The 22,272-nt window shown below is 36.9% G+C and overlaps 2 protein-coding genes and 1 long non-coding RNA gene across 3 annotated transcripts; 2 read left to right on the top strand and 1 right to left on the bottom strand.

Moving 5' to 3' along the window:
• The first annotated feature begins 210 nt into the window (after window positions 1–210).
• Window positions 211–696, top strand: LOC121810501 (probable ATP-dependent helicase PF08_0048). Its single transcript, XM_042211265.1, has one exon. It carries the CDS (start codon window positions 211–213, stop codon window positions 694–696), a length of 486 nt encoding a protein of 161 aa, XP_042067199.1.
• A 7,732-nt stretch (window positions 697–8,428) lies between these two features.
• Window positions 8,429–8,802, top strand: LOC121741437. The gene is made up of 3 exons (XR_006037866.1): window positions 8,429–8,490; window positions 8,577–8,696; window positions 8,787–8,802. It is a non-coding gene; the product is annotated as an uncharacterized LOC121741437 (long non-coding RNA).
• A 12,132-nt stretch (window positions 8,803–20,934) lies between these two features.
• LOC121810500 (L10-interacting MYB domain-containing protein-like) lies at window positions 20,935–21,945 on the bottom strand. The gene is made up of 2 exons (XM_042211263.1): window positions 21,610–21,945; window positions 20,935–21,524 (listed from the first exon to the last, which is right to left on the bottom strand). The coding sequence occupies exons 1-2, from the start codon at window positions 21,943–21,945 to the stop codon at window positions 21,114–21,116; spliced, it is 747 nt and encodes a 248-aa protein (XP_042067197.1). The 3' UTR covers window positions 20,935–21,113.
• Window positions 21,946–22,272: the final 327 nt, after the last annotated feature.

The following is a 22,272-nucleotide window of genomic DNA, read 5'->3' as shown; positions in this document are numbered from 1 at the left end:
ATTGTCTGCTTAAATTGGTATTTCTATGCATTGATCACATATAACAGATTGAAACCCGAAGCCTGAACTGACTAGTTTTTACTAACTATAGGTGTATTTTGTTTCTTTATCTCTTCTTGTAGTCAGATTGTCTTTTTCTTGTTGATAACATATTTGCATTTACTCCAATGTTGGCTTAGGTGCGAGTTCGATCAGATCATGTGTTCAGGTATGATGAACGAGATATATGAGGAAATTTTTGGCAACAATCATGAGTTATCAGAAGAGGATAACAACAATGGTGAAGAAGAATATGATGTGACAGTGGAAGAGGAAGGTAACAACAATGATGAAGAAGGAGATGATGTGATAGAAGAAGATGACGAAAATAACAACAGAGAAGAAGAAGCTACTGTGATCCTAGATTCTAATGGTGTAGACGACGACGATGATGATGATGTTTCGGGTGAAGATCTTATAGCCAAGATGGCTCCTATGAAGGGAATGGAATATGATTCAAAAGAGAGCCTTATGAAAGCCTATCAAAATTATGCGAAGCTGCAAGGCTTTTCTATTGCAATACGTAGCTCGTCGTCTAAGTATTACGTGCTTGCTTGCTTCAAAGGGCGAAAGCCTAAGGATGTAATTATGAAGTTTACCAGACAAACGCAGTGTCCGGCTCTTGTTAATTGCATTGTGAGACTAATGGTAAAGTGATTGTGTCGAATGTTGAGTTGAATCACAATCACAGTCTTGAGCCGCAATTGTCAATGTTTATGCCGGGTAACCGAGAGTTAAGTTAGAACATGAAACGCCTGCTGGAAAGTCGAGATATTGCAGGCTATAGGACTTGTAAAAACGTGAGGACTCTAGAAGTTATGGCTAGAGGTCCTCAGAATCTAGGTGTCACTGAGCGAGTTTGTAGGAATTTCATAGATAAAAGGAGAAGGTTGAGACTTGGAGAGGGGGATGCCAAAGCTATACACGGGCTGTTTTTGAGAAGGCAACTGCAAGATAAAAACTTTTTTCACATTATGGATGTTGACAATGAAGGTCGTCTGCGTAATGTGATGTGGGTACATCCTCGTAGTATAGCTGCGTACGAAGAGTTCCACGATGTTGTGAGTTTTGATACAACTTACCTTGTAAACAAATAAAAGATGTTGTTGGCGACGGTTGTCGGAGTTAACCAACATAACCAATCAATATTATTGGGATGTGGTTTATTGAGTCACGAGCAGTCCGAATTATTTAAATGGTTCTTTAGCAACTGGTTACTGGCCATGAAAGGTGTTCAACCTACAGCAATGCTGACAGATCAATGTGAGAGTATAAAGATTGCCGTGAAGGCAGTTTTTCCAATGACTATACATAGACTTTGTCTATGGCATATTGCCAGTAAAATTCCACAGAAGTTCAAAGGTGTGGCTGATTTTCGTAGTTGTTCGTCTAATTTCTACTCAACGATATATGATAGTCTCAGTATTGCAGAATTCGAGTCAAGGTGGACAGATTTTCTATCTAAACACAGTCTTCATAACAATAGGTGGCTGAAAGATTTGTTTGATGAAAAGGAGAACTGGGCACCCATCTATTTGAATCATATTTTTTGGGCTGGTATGGTATCGACCTAACGAAGTGAATCTATGCACGCATTCTTTGATGTTTTGTGAACTCAAAGAGCACGTTGAAACTGTTTGTGGAACAATACGAGAACGCTATTCAAAACAAAATTCAGAAGGAGATGAACGCTGATTACCAATCCAAGTGCATGATGCTGAAACCGGTGTCAACTTTTCAATGGGAGAAACAATTGCTAGGTGAATACACTCATAACATCGGCCTCTTGTTGCAAGTGGAAATCAAGAAAATTAGCAGTTGTAATGTGGAAGATGTCGCAATTGGTGAAGATGGTGTGCATCGTTGCAAGATAAAGGAGATGCGATTAGTGCATAATGTTTTTCACAAGGAATACACTTACACTGTCGAGTATCGTCCTTTTGGGGAATATATAAGCTGCAACTACCGTAGGTATGAATTTAAAGGCATATTTTGCGTTCATATCTTCAAAGTCTTGGTGTTAAGATATTTTTAATTTTTTCTCGCCTTTTTGATCAAGGATATTTTTCCGTCAATTTATCATTATTCTTTTTTTCCGTCAATTTATCATTATTCTTTTAAGTATATGGAATATTCATCTTAAATCGAAGACCATAAAGTACAAATGTTACTTTCTTTCATTTTTGTGTTTTCATTTTTATTATTGTGTTTCCTATTATTTTTCTATTTTTATGTTTGGTCTTTATATTTTTATTTATATTTTCATGTCTAACTATTAACTATTATCATGTATACTATTTTTATATCTCTATAGAATATATGTCAATTTTTATACTAAACATATGACCAAAATACAAAGTTAGTCCAAAACATATATTTTTTGAAAACGGGGTTCATAACAAATAAAATCGTTGTCGATCCGGTCCTTTTTTACGATTCCGTCAATTTCTGACAGTCAAAAGTGGATTATCAAATTTTTGACTGATTAGGCTTAATCTAGGATTATTAATCACCTAATTACTTTCTAGTTAAATTGTTTTCTAATTATTTTTCCATTCCTAACAAAAAGCAAACGTTTATTATGTTGTACTAGTTTGACATTTAGTATATTTTTTGCTTCATCTCCGACGAAGTCCCATAATGTAGCAAAATCAAACGCAAAAATTCAGATTCAAACTCCAGATGCAAAACATACATATGCATTTCAACATGCATCGTACAACATTCAAAATTCAAAATTCAGAAATTTCAACAAAAATTATGAATTTCATTCATATCCATCAAATTACTTGAATACACAAACAAGTGTTACAACAACAACAACAACCATAGACAATACTACACAACATTCACTAATTTCTCAACATTATGCTATATTTATGATAATTCAAGGCTAAACAATCAAAATCGGAACCGGCCACTAAAGGTTGACGAACTGACGGCTTTGTCTTCGTCGATGAACTCACGCCACTTAAAGAAACAACATTCATTTCTCTCACATACAACAAACTAAAGCTTCCTCTTATCAGTTTTGCTTGGTTGGTGACAATACGAGCGATGCCACCATCTTGCAATTGCAGAAAACGAAGCTAAATCGGTTGTCTCGGGCGGCGGCACCGTTGGCGAAACCCCTGTTGTACCTCGACTCGGCCATATCCGACGGGTTTTGTGGTTGTTGCAGAGAAGGAGAAATTAGGGTTCTTGTTGTTGGATGTGGGGAAGAAAGAGAATAAAGAGAGGTAGATATAAACATGACGAAGTGTAATGCCCCGACTTTTTTTTTTGGTGTTCTCGAAAGGACGTCCTTCGTTTAAGCCAGTTTTCACGATTGTTTCTTTTTATCGAATAAAAGAAATATTTACATTACATCGATCAAAAGGAATTTCGATTTACGGTTGGTACTTGGAATAACACCAAAGTATTAAATATTTAAAATAGTTCTAAAGTTAATCCAATAAAGTAAATATATTTGAGCCTATCAAATATATCAGCAACGTCCAAGATATTAGTTAGATTGGGCTGAGGTACAAGTAATTTAGGCCTATGTATTTAAAATAAAATATAATGTTTGGACAAATTACTTAAGTCCAAGTACATATTTGTTTTCTGCGATTCTCTGTCTTCCAGAAATCTGTGCTCCAGCTTCTCTGTTCTCTGCCACGTCTATGCCGTTACACTCCACCACCTAAAGAAATTAATTTCATCAATTAACAGCCATCATTTCAATTAAATTGAAATTTAATAGGATTTAATCCATAATTTATTTCCCCTTTTTAATTGCAATAAACACACCTTTAATCCAATTAAATCGCAATTAACACAATTAGCAATTCGAAACAGTATATATACTCCTCTCTCTATACCAACGTCTTCATCACACAATCAAACTCAGAGAGTTAGTAAGAAGAGAGAGAGAGTGCGCGCGCTAGAGGTTGGCAAGAATTTGGAGTTCGTATTCAATCCTTTTAAGAATTCTTTCCCCATTCAAACTCTATTTTCTTCATGTAATCAACTATAGAATAATCACATAATTCGAACAGTAGCATCAATTAAGCACCAAGCGGGCACCCCTTTAATGTTGTAACTCAAAAACACTAGAAAGAACAAAACTTGAATAAACGAACTTGTCTTCGGGGCTGCCAAACAGCAGCCGGTGGCGCGGCGGATCGATGACGCCAACGCGGGCTGCTCAAAGAACGGCGACGGAGGCAGGCGGCTGGGGGAGCTGCTGCTAGAGTATCGCGTGGGCAGTGGCTGACGAACAGCAGCAGCGTCGACACAGCTGCTGGCTGTGGTTCAGAGCGCAGGCGCCGGTGCTGAGAAAGACGAATTTGTCCAGCATCGGTCGGTGTCTGCGAAGGAACGACGGGACAACATGTGACAGTGGCTGCACGACCGCGGCGCTGTGTGAGACCGAGAAGGGAGGTGCAGCGCCGAATGGTGTCTCGAGGGAGTTGGGGATTTCTCTCAATTTGGGGGAAATTTTAATGAGAGGAACGAGATGGAAGAATGGAAAGTATAATTTTGAGGTCCATCTTTTCATTGGTCTTTGGGCCGTATGAATTAATTTTGGGGTGGAAAATAAACTAAATAGTTGGGCTGCTAGTTTAATTTGAGCTTGGGCTCGAAGATTTAATTAAGTGCTTGAACTGAAAATTCCTAAGGAAGAACGAAACTTTAACATGAACTCCACGTAGGATGCATCCATTTATTTATTTAGATGATTTCTTTGAATCTAAATAGTATATGCTTTTATTGTTCGCTAAAAAGGCTATCTCTGTGAGCAAGTTAAGGTTGGAGTAAAAAATCTCAAGTTAGGGAATTTAAGCGAACGAGGTAGAATTTCTTTTAAATAAAGAAAATATCTTTGAAGTATTTAAATTCTCAGTATGTTTTGTCTTGCCATGTTTTATTTTGAGCATTGCCTATCTGTTTGTCTATAAAGAGTATCAACCCTACTAGACCAGTTTAAAGAAATCGAATTCGGGTTTGAGTCTGGGGTGAGCCCATACTCAGGCTAGTGTACATCAGGGACCGTGCACCATCGTTCGACTTGGCCGGTCATTGTGACCGTGGAATGTGGCCACATTTCCGACACCAGAAAAAGGTTCAGATATGGCTAGTGTACACCAGGGACCGTGCACCATCGTTCGACTTGGCCGGTCATTGTGACCGTGGAATGTGGCCACATTCCCGACACCAGAAAAAGGTTCAGATGTGGTAATTGTTCCAGGAAAAATAGATCGCGTGATCACACTTTTTACAGAGAAAAGATTTTAGTGTTCTCGGGCATTTTAAATAAAATTCCGAGCTCACTCAGTGATGGCTTGACAAAACCAGTTTTATGGAAAAATATTTGTCGTGTGTCTACTGAGTATATCAAATACTCAGCTCTGCATGTATTTTAAAAATGTGCAGGTTGAGCAGTGATGACAACGGACGGTGTTGAGCAGAGACGCCACATGTTCTTTAATAGTGATTTGTATGCATCGTCTCCATACATGATGGCATTCGCTCTTGGATGCTTCCGCCAAAATAGTATTTCTTTTGAGTTCGTGTAATTGTCGAGAAAATACTCTGATTTTATTCAAGTTATTTTTATGATTTCAAGCCAAGTCCAATTATACAGTTGTTTCCCCCTTCTTCCCCGCTTCTTTAATCTTCCACTAGTCGCGATCAACCGTTCTTTCTATCTTTAGAAAGGGTGGGCGTGACAAGTAGTGAATCGGGTTTTTATAATTACTAATTTCCCGGTTTTTTTATTTTGCATTTTACTAATATTTCAGAAATTATTTTTTTATAAAATTAGCTACGGTAGTAAAAATTGGCTAATCCGGTAAAAAATTCGCTAATCCACGGTTGACCCCAGAAATTGACGGAATCGTAAAAAAAAGGACCGCATTGACAACGATTTTATTTGTTATAAACCCGATATTTAAAAAGTGAATATTTTGGACCAACTTCGTATTTTCATCATATATTTAGGACTAATTTTGATCTTTAGTCATCTTTTATGTCTCAAATGTTATATATCGTCTGTTTTATTACATAATTTATCATCTTTTTATGTCTCAAAGTTATATATTGTCAGTTTTGTTACCTAATTTCCCTTCAATTAGGAGTGATAATAATTTTATAATGGGTGATAGAAAAGATCGACAATACGTAGGTTTGAATGATTCCACAAATGTGTGGTGGTGGAGGATCAAGCTCACTGCATATCGATGATCATTATGTAATCATAATTATGCACATACACATAATTAGTACTAACTCTCTCCTAGTCTTATTTAGTTTTAACACGAATTATAAGAAATATAAAGAAAAGTGTGTTGAATAACTTAGTGAAATATGAATCTCACTTATACATATATATGAATCTCACTTATATATATATATATATATATAGGGATGTATTATATAGAATAACGCTCCCATATATATATATATATATATATATATGGTAGTGCTAATCTCCTTTTCCTCCCTTAGATTTAAGTTCCTTCTTAATTGGAATCGTTAGATTTGAGGGATGGACGATCCGGATGAGAAGCTTACTAATGATCCCGTCCTTGCATTATTAGGGCCCTTTTGTGCATTATATGGGTAAATTAGTAAATGTACAGTACCAAAACCGCCCAAAAACGGAATGTGCGAAATTTAAGAGGGATTTTGCTATCACCTTCCATCTACTCCCTCAATTCATCACTGCAAATTGTCTCCCCACATTCCCACCACTCTCTAAACCCTAGCCGCCACCTGAAGCAACCGAAAATCTACAGAGAGACCGCGATTTTTGGAAAGTTTGCCGTCCAAACATTATTCCCGTAGTGCGCGACCATTTTGTTGAAGGCGGCGAAAAGGTAGGGTTTCAAAAAGGTTAATTTTTCTGTAATACTCACCGTGAATCGGCAATATCCGCCGCCTACCACCCCACCTTCTCGTCGATTCAATAATTTATCCCCAAAAAAGTCTCTGTTTTCAAACTCACCTTGGTCTCGATTTGCTGAAATCATAAATTCATTTTTCTTTTTTATTAGGGTTCTGCCTATTATTGGGTGTGAAATTATTTTCTGGTTTACCATGCTTTAGTTGCAGATTTTGTCAATGAAATCTTAGCGGGTTTTGATATTTGTTTCGTCTCGCAGATACATTATGATGAAGAGAGGTCGACCTTCAAGATCTCAACCAACGCCGGCTGAAGGTGATGGATCTATTTCATTTGCATGTAGAATTCCTGGTGTTGATGTACATCATTTAGTATTCCTTGGTGCATTCGTCAGTGGTTTTTTTGTAAATGGGGGTAGGTGAATGTAATTTTCTGTTTGCATTACTTGATTGATTGGGTACATTATTAGTCACTGATTACACATTATTCGTCAAGTATTATCCATTATTTGATTGATTGTGTATACGGGTGATTGGGTGAATGCAATATTCCTATGCACATTATTTGATTGAATCTATACATTATTTAACTATTAGTATTCATTATTTATCAATTAATAGGTATTATTTGATTGTTTGTGTACATGGGTGAATGGGTGAATGCAATATTTCTGTGTGCATTATTTTATTGAATCTGTTCATTATTTAGCTAGTAATTTACATTATTTGTCAAGTATTGAGCATTATGTGATTGCTTGTACATGAGTGAATAGGTGAATGCATTATTCCTGTGTGCATTTTTTGATTGAATCTGTACATTATGTAGCTAGAAGTTTACATTATTTATCAAGTATTAAACATTATTTGACTGCTTGTGTACTTGGGTGAATGGCTGAATGCAATATTCTTGTGTGCATTATTTTATTGAATCTGTACATTATTTAGCTAATAGTTTACATTATTTATCAAGTATTGGGTATTATGTGACTGCTTGTGTACATGGGTGAATAGGTGAATGTCATATTCCTTTGTGCATTATTTGATTGTCTTTGTACATTATTTATCTATTTTTATACATTATTTCTCAAGTATTATGCATTATTTGACTGCTTGTGTATATGAATCTAGTTGGTGCAATGTAATATTCCGTTGTGCATTATCTTATTGTTTCTGTACATTATTTAGCAAGTATTATACATCGACCATCAAGTATTATACATTCAATATTTATGTGTGCATTATTTTACATTATTTAGCTATTAATTTACATTATTTGTCAAGTATTGATCATTATGTGATTGCTTGTGTACATGAGTGAATAGGTACATGCATTATTCATGTGTGCATTTTTTGATTGAACTGTGCATTATGTAGCTAGAAGTTTACATTATTTATCAAGTATTAGACATTATTTGACTGCTTGTGTACTTGGGTGAATGGCTAAATGCAATATTCTTATGTGCATTGTTTTATTGAATTTGTACATTATTTAGCTAGTAGCAGCTCTCTGTTGAGAGATTAAGTTCCATGAAGAAATATGTTTTTGGACTGGGTTCTGCTCAGGTGACTTGACACTGTATAACTTTCAATCTGAAGTAGGATAAAGCCCAAGCATGTCATTTCATTTTAATGTGCCTGAATAAATACAGGTCTTGGTGACAGCTGTGGTTGTTGGCTTACTTGCTCGTTATGCTTCTGGGCTGCCTGGTCCAGCTGCAATTGTCATTGGCAATGGCCTTGCGCTGTCTTCAACTGCTGTAGTCCTTCAGGTAGGCATCCTTTGATCTTTTATCTATTTTTGTTTGTGTTTTGAGGTATCAGTGCCAAATGCAGAAAGAATATATGTGGCACATATCGAGGTTTTGCAGGAACGTGTATTTATCATGTATTGAGTATTATGTGACTGCTTGTGTACATGGGTGAATAGGTGAATGTCATATTCCTTTGTGCATTATTTGAATGCCTTTGTACATTATTTATCTATTTTTATACATTATTTCTCAAGTATTATGCATTATTTGACTGCTTGTGTATATGAATCTAGTTGGTGCAATGTAATATTCCGTTGTGCATTATCTGATTGCTTCTGTACATTATTTAGCAAGTACTATACATCGACCATCAAGTATTATATATTCAATCATGTTCTGATGTTGTATGTTGGAAAGCAGTGAAGCAGCTTAGATTGGACATCGACGAAGCGGTCGATGATGTAATTCCAGTTGGAATTGCCCAGAAATTCCGGGAGAGATTAGCAGAGGTCGGGACAAGTACAGCTCAGGAAGAGCCTGAGCATAGGAAACCAAGGGGGAGGAAGGTCGACCATCTATACAGCCTCAGATATGGCCACTGGTGGGGAAGTGCTGAGCAAACTAAATTGATGTATACAATCATAACAAAAACATATCAGGAAAAATTATACATTACAGTACATACATTGTACACCAATGATTAGATAGATTACATTTTACAGTATTATTTGTACATTACATTTATCGATTAATACTACCCCCTAGTCGAGATGATGAATAAACCCCAGAGGAAGGACTGATACTCGTGGACTTTAGTTACGGTTGCATTGCTTAAACCATACTACACCCTAGCCCCAAGGATTGCTAAACCCTTGGGGAATAATTGAAACGTGCCCCAAACAAGCAACCAGTGTCAATCTTAAACTATTCATGAAATTGTATAACATAAACAAACAAAACGGTTCAGAAAACATATACATTGCAGTTCACAAATCGTCCATTATATAGTCAATAACATGCACTACCTAGTACAATTTGGTGCATTATGTGTATCGGCTTAAACTACTACCCTAGCGACGCTGATAACTAAACCATAGAAGAAGGACTGATACTCATGGACTTTAGTTACGGTTGCGTTTCTTGAACCATATTACACCCTAGCAATCCTTGGGGAATGAGTGAAACGTGCCCCAAACAAGCAACCAGTGCCAATCTTAAACTATTCGTGAAATTGTATAACATAAACAAACAAAACGGTTCAGAAAACATATACATTGCAGTTCACAAATCGTCCATATATAGTCAATAACATCCATTACCTAGTACAATTTGGTGCATTATGTGTATCGGCTTAAACTACTACCCTAGCGACGCTGATAACTAAACCATAGAAGAAGGATTGATACTCGTGTACTTTAGTTACGATTGCATTGCTTAAACCATACTACACCCTAGCCCCAAAGATTTCAAAACCCTTGGGGAATGATTGAAACGTGCCCCAAACAAGCAAACAGTGCCAATCTTAAACTATTCATGAAATTGTATAACATAAACAAACAAAACGGCTCAGAACACTTATACATTACAGTTCATACATCGTGCATTATACAATCCATAACATGTAGGAATATTTATTCCTATATGTGACCTATGTAGATATTGGTTTAATAATAAAGATCAAGTTCAAACATATCAGTTGGATTCTAATATGAAAGACGATACCGTGATGGATCGGTTTCGATTAAAGAATTAGAATCGGGTGTATTGATAACCCTCTTCTCTTGCCTTGCATAGATGATATAAATATGTGTATATTAATGTGTATAGAATATTAAAAGCTGTAGGATAAATCTGATGTTTATATGAAAAGGTGTGAACGAACGGACACGACTCTTCTTGAAAGGTTGTGTGTTGCCTATATATACAATCAGATTTTATAGCTTTAGATACACAATTTTACTACAGAATTTTATATACAGAAAAGTCATATTGATATTGAATTCTTCTTCATCAAAAGAATTCATAAAGGAAAGGCCAAAGAGACGAAAAGATCAACCGCAGCTTTTAGGGGAAACATCAACTCGTGGAATACAACCCTACATCAAATATAAGCTATGGATGGAGGTTGGTATATCATCTCTTTGATGTGTTATGTGTTATGGTTGAATTAATACAAATCTAGAATGTGATTTCGGTATAGAAATCGGTAAAGCATCAAAAGATGGCTAACAGTTTGTATCAGAGCCAGCCTAGATTTGTTAATTCACCATATTAAGTGTTCAAAATTGAAATATGGATGTTTATGTTTCATTTTGGTGTTATTTGGTTCCGCTGCGCATTGGGTGATTGTTTCATGGAATGTTGAAACATGAAAATCGAAGGGAGAATTCAGAATACAGAGAAAACGCCCGACCGGGCGATAATATGCCCGGCCCGGGCGTTGTCAAAGAATGCGTCGGTTGACAAACGCTCGTTCGGGCGTTTAGACGGTATACAAACGCCCGATCGGGCGAACTTTCTGGAATCATCGATGCTAATGCCCGACCGGGCGTTTAGACGGTATACAAACGCCCGACCGGGCGAACTTTCTGGAATCATCGATGCTAACTCCCGATCGAGCGTTTAGATGGTATAAAAACGCCCGATCGGGCGAACTCTCTGGACTCACCAATGACAATTTCGTACATGTTATTTTTTAATCCTTTTAAGTTGCATATTGATGTTATATGACATGCTTATCACCAAAGTGGTCTTGTTATATGATATTATGATTATGGAAAAGGATGTAAAGTTATTTATTTATTGATCATGATTAAAGGATGCTAAATGACATGAAAGTTGATTGGTCAATAACTTTATTATCTATATACTTGGAGATCACCCAAAGGTGGATCATTGTATATAAGTTAATAAAACGAAAAGGATTAATTTTGTCTACAGTATCACATGTAGTATGTATACCCAAAGGCAACATGCTTATTTGATATGTATATGATACGATTGATCATTAAAGTATATTCTAGCATCGATGATAGTATGTGTGTTTAAGTATTGCCCAAAGGTTGCTTGAATGCATGTTGTTTAAAGTTTATTACAGTTATCTGAATCGGTGTTTAAAGTTCAAAGCACTAATTGTAATCATGTATAAATGTTGCAGCTTCGTCTAATATATATGCATCTGCAAACTCTGTCGTAAAGTTCAATGGGCAGAACTATGGTGAATGGTCAGAACAGATCCAGTTTTCACTGGGTGTTATGTCACTTGACCATGCCATACTTACGGAAGATGAGCCTGCAGCCATTACGGAAGAGAGCCCTGAAACGGACAAGTCTCGATATGAGACTTGGGAGCGCTCTAACAGGCTAAGTCTCAATCTTATGAGGATGACGATGGCGGAAAGTTTTAAGCCATCTACGCCTAAGACGGAGAGTGCAAGGGAATTCATAGAAAGGATAAAGGAGTGTTCACAATCGGAATTGGCCGACAAGTCAATTGTAGGGAGCTTAATGAGTGAACTCACTACAAGAAAGTTTGACTGGTCACAGCCTATTCATGATCATGTAATACACATGTCAAACTTGGCAGCAAGGCTCTCGACCTTGGGAATGGAGGTTCACGAACAGTTCTTGGTTCAATTCATCATAAACTCTCTTCCTATTGAATTTGGCCAGTTCCAGGTGAATTATAACACCATAAAAGATAAATGGGACCTTAAAGAACTAAAGGCCATGTTGGTACAAGAGGAAGGGAGACTAAAGAAAGTGGGTGGCCAAGTTGTGAATCTAATGGGTCATGGAGGATAAAGCACCAGTAAGGGAAAGGCAAGTAAAAGGGACAAACGCAAGGATTCTTCTTATCCTAAAGGTCCCGAAAAGAAGATCCAGAAGGAGAGGAAGTGTTTCTTCTGTAGAGAAACGGGACACTTCAAGAAGGATTGTCCGAAAAGAAAGGCATGGTTTGATAAGAAAGGTAAACATAACAGTTTCGTTTGCTTTGAATCAAATCTTATTGAAGTACCTAATAATACTTGGTGGTTAGATTCTGGTGCTACTACTCATGTGTCTCATATTGAACAGGGATTCAGTACGATCCGACCTATAAAAGGAAGTGAACAATACTTGTTCATGGGAAACAGGATGAAGGCACAAATTAAAGGCATCGGGACCTACAGACTGATCTTAGACACAGGATGTCATATAGATCTTAAGGAATGTCTCTATGTACCAGATTGTGCTAGAAATCTTGTATCTGTTAGTCGGTTGGATAGATTAGGTTTTAAAATCAAGTTTGTAAATAGTGTATTCACATTGTACAGAAATGATTACTTCTATGGAAGTGGTACTTTGTTTGATTCACTCTATAGTTTCAATCTTGATGCAAAGTTTTCTGAATCCTTGTTTAATATTGAAAGTAGAGGCATAAAACGTAGTATGTCAAGTGAATGTTCAGCTTACTTGTGGCATCAAAGACTAGGTCACATATCCAAAGAAAGGGTAATGAGGTTGGTAAAGAGTGAAATTCTTCCTCAATTGGATTTTAGTGATCTAGATATGTGTATAGATTGCATAAAGGGAAAACAAACTAAACACATAGTAAAGAAACCAGCCACAAAGAGTTCTCAACTTCTTGAGTTAATTCATACTGATATATGTGGTCCTTTTGATGTACCTTTATGGGATGGTAGAAATTATTTTATCACCTTCATTGATGATTTCTCACGATATGGTTATATATATCTATTGCGTGAAAAGGCTGAATCGGTGAATGTATTGAAGATATTCATAGATGAAGTGGAAAGGAAATTAGATAGAAAAGTAAAAGTTGTGAGATCAGATAGAGGTGGTGAATTCTACGGAAAATTTAATGAGTCTGCACAATGTCCGGGCCCATTTGCAAAGTACCTCGAAAGTAAGGGCATTTGTGCACAATATACAATGCCCGGTACTCCGCAGCAGAATGGTGTAGCGGAAAGGCGGAATCGTACTCTTTTGGATATGGTTAGATGCATGTTAAGTGGATGTAATTTACCTCTTTCGTTGTGGATTTATGCATTAAGGACTGCAACATATATGCTTAATCCAATTCCTAGTAAGGCAGTTCCAAAGACCCCCTTTTGAACTGTGGACGGGAAGGAAACCGAGTTTAAAGCATATATGTATTTGGGGTTGCCCTGCAGAAGTAAAGTTGTATAATCCACATGAAAAGAAATTGGATTTAAAGACGGTCAGTGGATTCTTCATTGGCTATCCAGATAAGTCGAAGGGATATACATTCTATTGTCCTAACCATAGTACGAAGATAGTTGAGACGGGAAATGCTAGATTCATTGAAAACAATGAAACTAGTGGGAGGGATGAACCTCGAAAAGTGGACCTTAATGAAGTTCAAGAAAAGGTTGTTCATCCACCTTTTGTTGCACCTAAGATTGTTGTTCCTATTGAGCAACATGAAGTGCATAACCCACCTGTTGAGATTGAAGATGAATCAGTCATAATTCAAGAACGGAATGATGAACCAATAGAGCCTTTAAGGCGATCAGTAAGGGAACGTCGATCGGTCATATCGGATGACTATGTGGTATATTCCGTTGAAAGTGAATGTGACTTGAGCATTGATAAAGATCCGATCTCATTCCAACAAGCCATGGAAAGTGACAATTCTGAAAATTTGTTAAATGCAGCAAAGGATGAGATGAAATCTATGAGCGATAACGATGTTTGGGACTTAGTAAAATTGCCTAAAGGTTTTAAAGCCATTGGTTGTAAATGGATCTTTAAAACGAAACGTGATTCGAAAGGTGACATTGAAAGGTACAAGGCTCGCCTTGTCGCCAAAGGTTTCACTCAAAAGGATGGCATTGACTACAAAGAAACCTTCTCTCCAGTTTCAAAGAAGGATTCTTTAAGAATTGTGTTGGCTTTGGTGGCTCATTATGATTTAGAGCTTCACCAAATGGATGTAAAGACGGTTTTCCTAAATGAAGTACTTGAAGATGAGGTATACATGAAACAACCCGAATGATTCATGATAGAAGGACAAGAAGGTTTAGTATGTAAGTTGAGAAAGTCAATATATGGACTCAAACAAGCTTCTAGACAATGGTATATGAAGTTTAATGATATCATTGTTTCATATGGTTTTGTAGAGATCATCGTTGATAGATGTATCTATATTAAAATCAGTGGGAGCAAGTTTATTATATTGGTCCTATATGTTGATGACATTTTGCTAGCTGCAAATGACATGAGCTTACTACATGATGTAAAGAAGTATCACTCTTTGAATTTCAAAATGAAGGATATGGGTGAGGCATCTTATGTGATCGGAATAGAGATATTCCGGGATAGATCACAAGGATTATTAAGTTTGTCTCAGAAAGGTTATATCAATAAAGTCTTAGAGAGATATAGAATGGACAAATGCTCCGCAGGAATTGCTCCAATTCAGAAGGGGGATAAATTTAGTAAAATGCAATGTCCGAAAAATGAATTGGAGCGTAAGGAGATGGAAAAGATTCCCTATGCATCAGTGGTTGGGAGTTTGAACTATGTTCAAACATGTACTCGACCAGATATCACCTTTGCGGTTGGTATGTTGGGTCGATATCAAAGTGATCCCGGAATGGACCATTGGAAGGCTGCAAAGAAAGTCCTCAGGTACTTGCAAGGCACCAAAGAGCACATGCTTACGTATAGAAGATCTGATCATCTAGAGGTAATTGGATATTCAGATTCAGACTATGCCGGATGCGTTGATAGTAGAAAGTCAACGCTTGGCTATTTGTTCCTTTTAGCCGAGGGAGCAGTATCATGGAAAAGTGGAAAGCAGTCTGTCATTGCTACTTCCACTATGGAGGCCGAATTTGTGGCATGCTTTGAGGCCACTGTTCACGGATTGTGGTTGCGGAACTTTATTTCAGGGCTTAGAATTGTCGACTCTATAGCTAGACCGCTGAAAATTTATTGTGATAATTCCGCAGCTGTCTTCTTCTCAAAGAACGATAAGTACTCGAAGGGTGCTAAGCACATGGAGTTGAAATACTTATCGGTTAAAGAAGAAGTGCAGAAACAAAGAGTGTACTTTGAGCATATTAGGACGGATATGATGATAGCGGATCCGTTAACTAAAGGACTACCACCCTGTATGTTTATTGGCCATGTAGAGCGTATGGGTATTATAGATAAAGCCTTGCTATTTTAGATGTGTGCTCATGTATTGTAAAACACTCTTGTGAATTCAATAAAAGTTATGTTTCTGCTTGTTTATATGTTATCATTAAAGTTTGTATACAGTATGGATGTTTAGATAACATACGTTGAATTGAGAATTAAAGTTCATCTCAATGAAAGGTTTATTCATATAAATTTAGAATTGATTTGTGATACATGGAAGGAATCATGTCGACTAAATGATTGTGTGACCGCCATGATTCAATCAAGTCTAGCTTTATAGGTATTTAAAGGATATATGAATTTGATTGTAAAGTGCGCATAAAGGATTATTAAGCCATTGAAAGCTACAAAGGTCAAGTGGGAGAATGTAGGAATATTTATTCCTATATGTGACCTATGTAGATATTGGTTTAATAATAAAGATCAAGTTCAAACATATCAGTTGGATTCTAATATGAAAGACGATACCGTGATGGATCGGTTTCGATTAAAGAATTAGAATCGGGTGTATTGATAACCCTCTTCTCTTGCCTTGCATAGATGATATAAATATGTGTATATTAATGTGTATAGAATATTAAAAGCTGTAGGATAAATCTGATGTTTATATGAAAAGGTGTGAACGAACGGACACGACTCTTCTTGAAAGGTTGTGTGTTGCCTATATATACAATCAGATTTTATAGCTTTAGATACACAATTTTACTACAGAATTTTATATACAGAAAAGTCATATTGATATTGAATTCTTCTTCATCAAAAGAATTCATAAAGGAAAGGCCAAAGAGACGAAAAGATCAACCGCAGCTTTTAGGGGAAACATCAACTCGTGGAATACAACCCTACATCAAATATAAGCTATGGATGGAGGTTGGTATATCATCTCTTTGATGTGTTATGTGTTATGGTTGAATTAATATAAATCTAGAATGTGATTTCGGTATAGAAATCGGTAAAGCATCAAAAGATGGCTAACAAACCAATCTATATTTTAATTTTCAAAGTGGGCGCGTCTTTATTAAATTGAGGTTGCCTTTCATTTGATAAAAGGATTTTCTCCTTCGATGATATTTATTTTGTTCTTTTATATAATAATCTGGATCTAGAATGAAATTTTATGGGTGCGAAATTGCACTTTCTTAACCATAAAATATTCTACTTTCGTTCCTTGTTAATAGAAATATTTCTTACACGAAGAATAATAAATAAATAGTGTATTACGTGGATGGTGAATAAAGTAAGAGAGATGAAAAGAAAATAAAGGAAAAGAGAGTGACTTTTTGCCAAAAATAAAAATGACTCAATTATCTTGAAACTTCCCAAAATAAAAAAATGACTCAATTAACATGAAACAGAGGAGTACAATGGAGGAAAACAAAGATTTTTTTATTTTAGAAAGAGGTAAATTAGTAATTTTATTACTGACGCGAACCCAAGTGTTTAACATCATATAATAAAATGACATCGAGGGTCATGGATTGATTGAGGTCCGAGAAGAGGGCAAAGACATGACAAGGAGTCAAGTTAGATTTAGGGTATGATTCAAACAGTAATTGGCCTATTAAAATGATTTCCAAATGCTCTTTTTAGAACACTATTGTCACGACCGCCCCTTTTTAGGGTTAATAAATGCGGGTGGTTGCGACTAATGGAACTTTAAGAAATGATAATTTTCTAGGGTTTCAATAAAGAGTTTGACAAAGATAATTAATATTCAAATAACAAGGGAAAATCAGAGTAAATGCTTAGGTTTTAAAACCAAAGTCAACAATTATCATAATTTATAATCCAAGTGTGAAAAGGGGTTCAAAAACATAATGGAGAAAAATAGTCATAATTCAGCGAAAGCATCCAAGAGTAAGAGTGACGCCATGTATGAAGACACGACGCCCCTCGGAGTTCCAAATAAACCCAACAATGATTAAGGTTCGACTCAACACCACCTAATGCTCGTCGCCGCTCAACCTGCACATAAGGAAAACACATGTAGGGCTGAGTACTATAAAATACTCAGTAGACTTATGTCGAAAACACAGTTATCAAAAATATTATATTTATCATGCCAATTACAAGTAACCATCGGGGTTTTAGCTTTAGAAAGGCTCGAGGCACCAAAAATATTTCATCGTTCAAAATCATAACTGCGTAGTCATTTTTCCATAGACGTCAACCATATCTGCCCATACATGACTTGGAATGTGGCCACAAACCAAGTCACTAGACCAGCCAACCCATACGTTGGCACACGGTCTACCATAGGTGTACACTAATCCAAGTAGGGTTTGCTACAAGGACCCGAATTCGATTTAAATAATAAATGGCAAAGCCATTTCAGATAGGCACGTTAAAACCAAAATACAGCATGATAAACGTATTCACATTTCATTCCCATCGATAAAATAGTTAGGACATTGTCCTTACTTAAAAGAAAGCTCACCTCGAGTGCTTAATCCGAAATTATATTCTTTCCCTTGCGAGGAATAACCTTTCGAAATTAAAATAACTCATAGATCAACCCAAAGAATCAAGCAATAATTAAGATGCATGCATCCTAAGGCTTCGATTATTTTTATCGATAAGGTTAAAATTTCTCCCCGTCCACATTAGATAAAGGGGGCTGACCCAATATACTCCCATCCCAACATGTACATACATCGTCCCATTCCACTTTAAAACAAGATCAAATAAAATGGGCCAACACTAAGGGCATGTTTGATAACATGAGTAGGAGAGTCCAAGAAAAGAAACAAAATGAGAAAATACACCAAAATATTGAGAAAATAAACCAAATTATTGAGAAAGTGGGTTTCTGGGTTTTGCTTTGATACAAAATAAGATGCGTTTTTTTAGTGCTTAGAAATGGCCAGAAACACCACATACTCCCTTGTGCAGACATTATTGCCCTCCATCTTTACCACTTTTCTCCAACATACCACTCTAACCCTAGAATATATAATTTCCTCCTCATTTCTTCCTCCCAGCAGCAGCAGCTCGAAGACTCAGGTATGCTTCAATGAAATTCCCTCAAAGTTTGATTTTATCCCAAGTTATTAACAATATCTTGCTTGAAATCAAGATATTTGAGTTTTAATGAGGATACCCATCGAGAACCAATGATTTTTTGTTCTAAGAATGTGTCTTTCCTTATTACTTAGCAGATTTGCTCACTATGGGAGAATCTGGCAATTGGAACACGTCTCAAATGGTTGAAGGTGAGTTATTTTGCCTTACCAAATCTTGTGTTGTTAGTTATAGAATACCCTACCCACATTCATATGCTTTTGTCGGAATAGATTCCCAAATTGGGGAAAGGGCTGGTCGCAGGCCGAAGACAGATCGGACTCGACGCAGCTGGTCTACTCGTGAGGAAGAGGCCTTGATGTTAGCACTAAAAGACCTTGTTGTAAACAAGTGGAAATCAGATAACGGCTTTCGTGGTGGGTATCTAGCTCGGATTGAGGAAATCATCAAGCGTGAATGCCCGAACAGCGACATTAAGGCAACCCCCCATATCAGCTCCAAGCTCCAGCAATGGAAAAAAAACTACTCCTTTCTGGTTAACATGCTCAATCGAAGCGGCGTTGGCTTCAATTACAAGGGCGATCACAAGATTGATTGTGATAACGACCAATGGGAGCAAATTGTTAGGGTGTGCTTCTTACTATTATTGACTTTTACTTATGTTTACACCTGTTTTTTGTAAGAGCGACTGTGTTTGATTTGTGATGGGTGTTTAATGGTGTTGTAGCTAGATAACAATGCACGCTACATGCGTTTCAAGTCGTGGCCTCTGTTTGATGAATGGAAAGAGATTTTTGGTAAGGATCGTGCAACGGGATCTTCTGGTCGGGATTTGCAGGAGCTTTACCATGGTGTGCGCTCACATCTCAACGTGGGTAATGGGAGTCAGGAGGCTGAGTTTGAAGCTAGTGCTGATGGCCATTCTGGAACTAATACGGATAACACCACGAACTCACAAGGAATACCAGTTAACACCATGGGCTCAGAAGAAATACCAGATCAGAGTACGGGAGACAGTGACACCGGAACTCAGCTTCCCGCACAGTCAAACGGTGACACTAGAAAAAAATGTCCAAAGAAAACAGGTAACAAGCGCAAACTCGTTGATAGGGCTGATGCTTTGCTTGAATTGCTTGCTAAAGGGCAGGATGAAACCAACGCTAGGCTTGATAAGTTGGCTGGTAGGATTGGGTTTGAGTTCGATGCTAGCAAGGCAAGAAAGAAAGTGTTTGGCATGCTAGGTAATATTCAAGGCATTACTCTTGGGCAACAAATCGACGCCGCTGAATTCATCCTCAGCAAAGTTGAACATTTGGACTTGTTCAATAGCCTTCCTGAAGCTTTTCACCACACTTATGTCCTTCGTGCATTGGAGAAGATCCATCGTTAATTCGTGTGGTTATTTGCTTCATCTTTTGACTTAGCTATTTTGTAGGAGATGATATCTAATCCTCCTTATGTGCATAGAACTATAATCGCACTTATTATATTTTGTCTAGTTTCTACTGATGCTCAAATGTATGAGCTTAAAACATTGGGCTTCGGCCTTGGTTTGTATTTGACGACTGTTGTGATGACTCTATTTGTGGAATCTATGGAACCTCGTAAATATGTTACGTATTATGACTATAATTTTCTGTCAAATTACTTATAATTCCATGTTTATTGTACTGTCATGGGCTTCTTCCCTTTTAATGGTGCTACTGATTGCTGCATATAAATGAGTTTTTGTTGTTGGCATCTGATTTTCTTGTCCAGCTGTATAATCAGACAAAAAAAATCCAGGGGAGCTAATAAAAAATACTTTTTTTGATAGAGAATGAATGACAAAAGGTAATTATTATTGAAGTTTTTAGATGAGGACAATAAGTGTTTTATAGGAGTTATTTTTCAAATGGCCTTCAACCAGATGAGATTCATGAAGAATCGACTGAAGCTGTATGATGTGTAATTTTCAAATGGCTTTATAAGAATTACTGATTCTCTTGCAATAATGGCATTTCTTATTCAGCTTTATCCCTATTTTCTGAAACTCATGTTTATTTCACAAACAAAGTTACATAACATGTCGCATAGAGCAACTTTTGGAATTGAAATAATTCTACGGACTACACATGAGATTACATATTTTTAAAACCACACACTCATAACATGCATAAGACGACAACAATCATGTCGCAAGATAGACTTATTTTCCAAGTGGAAATCCTAAGTTTACAGCATAGTAGATAAGAGTCACGATTATGGTCGGTGCCACCATAAAGTTGGGTTTGACGATGCACAAGAGCTACTGTTTGAGGAGTCAACCGTCCTTGTTGGGGCGTTGTCAAAGCCGTGGTAGATGAAATTTTCAGGTCGTTGTCCAAGATCCCTATCACGAATCTCCATGGAATTTGATGACTCACAGTCACGGGAGTGTGAACTCTCATTGAACAGCTTGCGTGGCAGTAGATGGCTATCATGATTATATCCACTTACATAATCTTCACACTGGCCCTCATCAACATCCGGATTTAGATCAATGGTGATATCCGAGAGCACAATAGTTTCTATATCGTTCTCGCTCACATTGATGTCACCACTAAACAACATCTTAAGCAGCTTGAACTCTGGTTCTCCATTCTTTGTATATGCTCTAGCAAAGTCATTTTTCTAATCACAAGAAACTCAAAAAAATTATTTTTAAAAAGAGCACCATATCAGTACATCATAACAAAAAAATTAAGCTCAAAATAACCTTAAGGATGGCCGTCCAAGTTTTTTCAGAAGCAAAAACCTTGTTCGACGAGGGCTCGAATCGTGTATTCGGATGCTCGACCAATGATTTGAAGGTTTGGTAGCGATGCTCCAGGAATTGCAACCGATTATAGATGTCGTCCCTATTCACACGAGTACCTGTCTCCTCCTCGATTGTAGCTTCAGCTTCATACAAGAATTCGTGCGGGATGACCGTACCCTTGAACTTATGCAACTGCTTCTCTCTTAGAATACTAGTAAGAATCAGAGTGTCATGCTCATCTGTCCATATCTCATGATAAAGATATTCATCTTGAGATTTGGGTTGATAAGCCATTTTTTGTTTGCGTTGTGAAGCTATGTTACTCATATTTATAAGCTACACAATTGAGTAGAAAATATTTTTCAATCTAGATATGAATGTTACGTTTTTTTGTCTCCAAGCAAGCATGTGATAAAGCTGATTCACCTATCTTCATGGAATAAAGCTGATTCATGAATTAACAATTCATTTCACAAAACTCTTGTAGTATTCAAGTAGGTTCACTTTCACGTGAAGCTGAAGGATACTATGACAATTCAGAAGATTCACCTATCTTCATGGAATAAAGCTGATTCATGAATTAACAATTCATTTCACTAAACTCTTGTAGTATTCAAGTAG

The sequence above is a fragment of the Salvia splendens genome, chromosome 7, assembly GCF_004379255.2.
Source record: "Salvia splendens isolate huo1 chromosome 7, SspV2, whole genome shotgun sequence".
Lineage (NCBI taxonomy): Eukaryota > Viridiplantae > Streptophyta > Magnoliopsida > Lamiales > Lamiaceae > Salvia > Salvia splendens.
This window is presented reverse-complemented; position numbering and strand designations above follow the sequence as displayed.

Coding starts and splice junctions, on each gene's coding strand:
- LOC121810500 (XM_042211263.1), bottom strand. CDS start 21,945: ATGGCTTATCAACCCAAATCTCAAGATGAATATCTTTATCATGAGATA. Junction 21,525..21,609: donor CTTGGACGGCCATCCTTAAG/GTTATTTTGAGC, acceptor TCTTGTGATTAG/AAAAATGACTTTGCTAGAGC.
- LOC121810501 (XM_042211265.1), top strand. CDS start 211: ATGATGAACGAGATATATGAGGAAATTTTTGGCAACAATCATGAGTTA.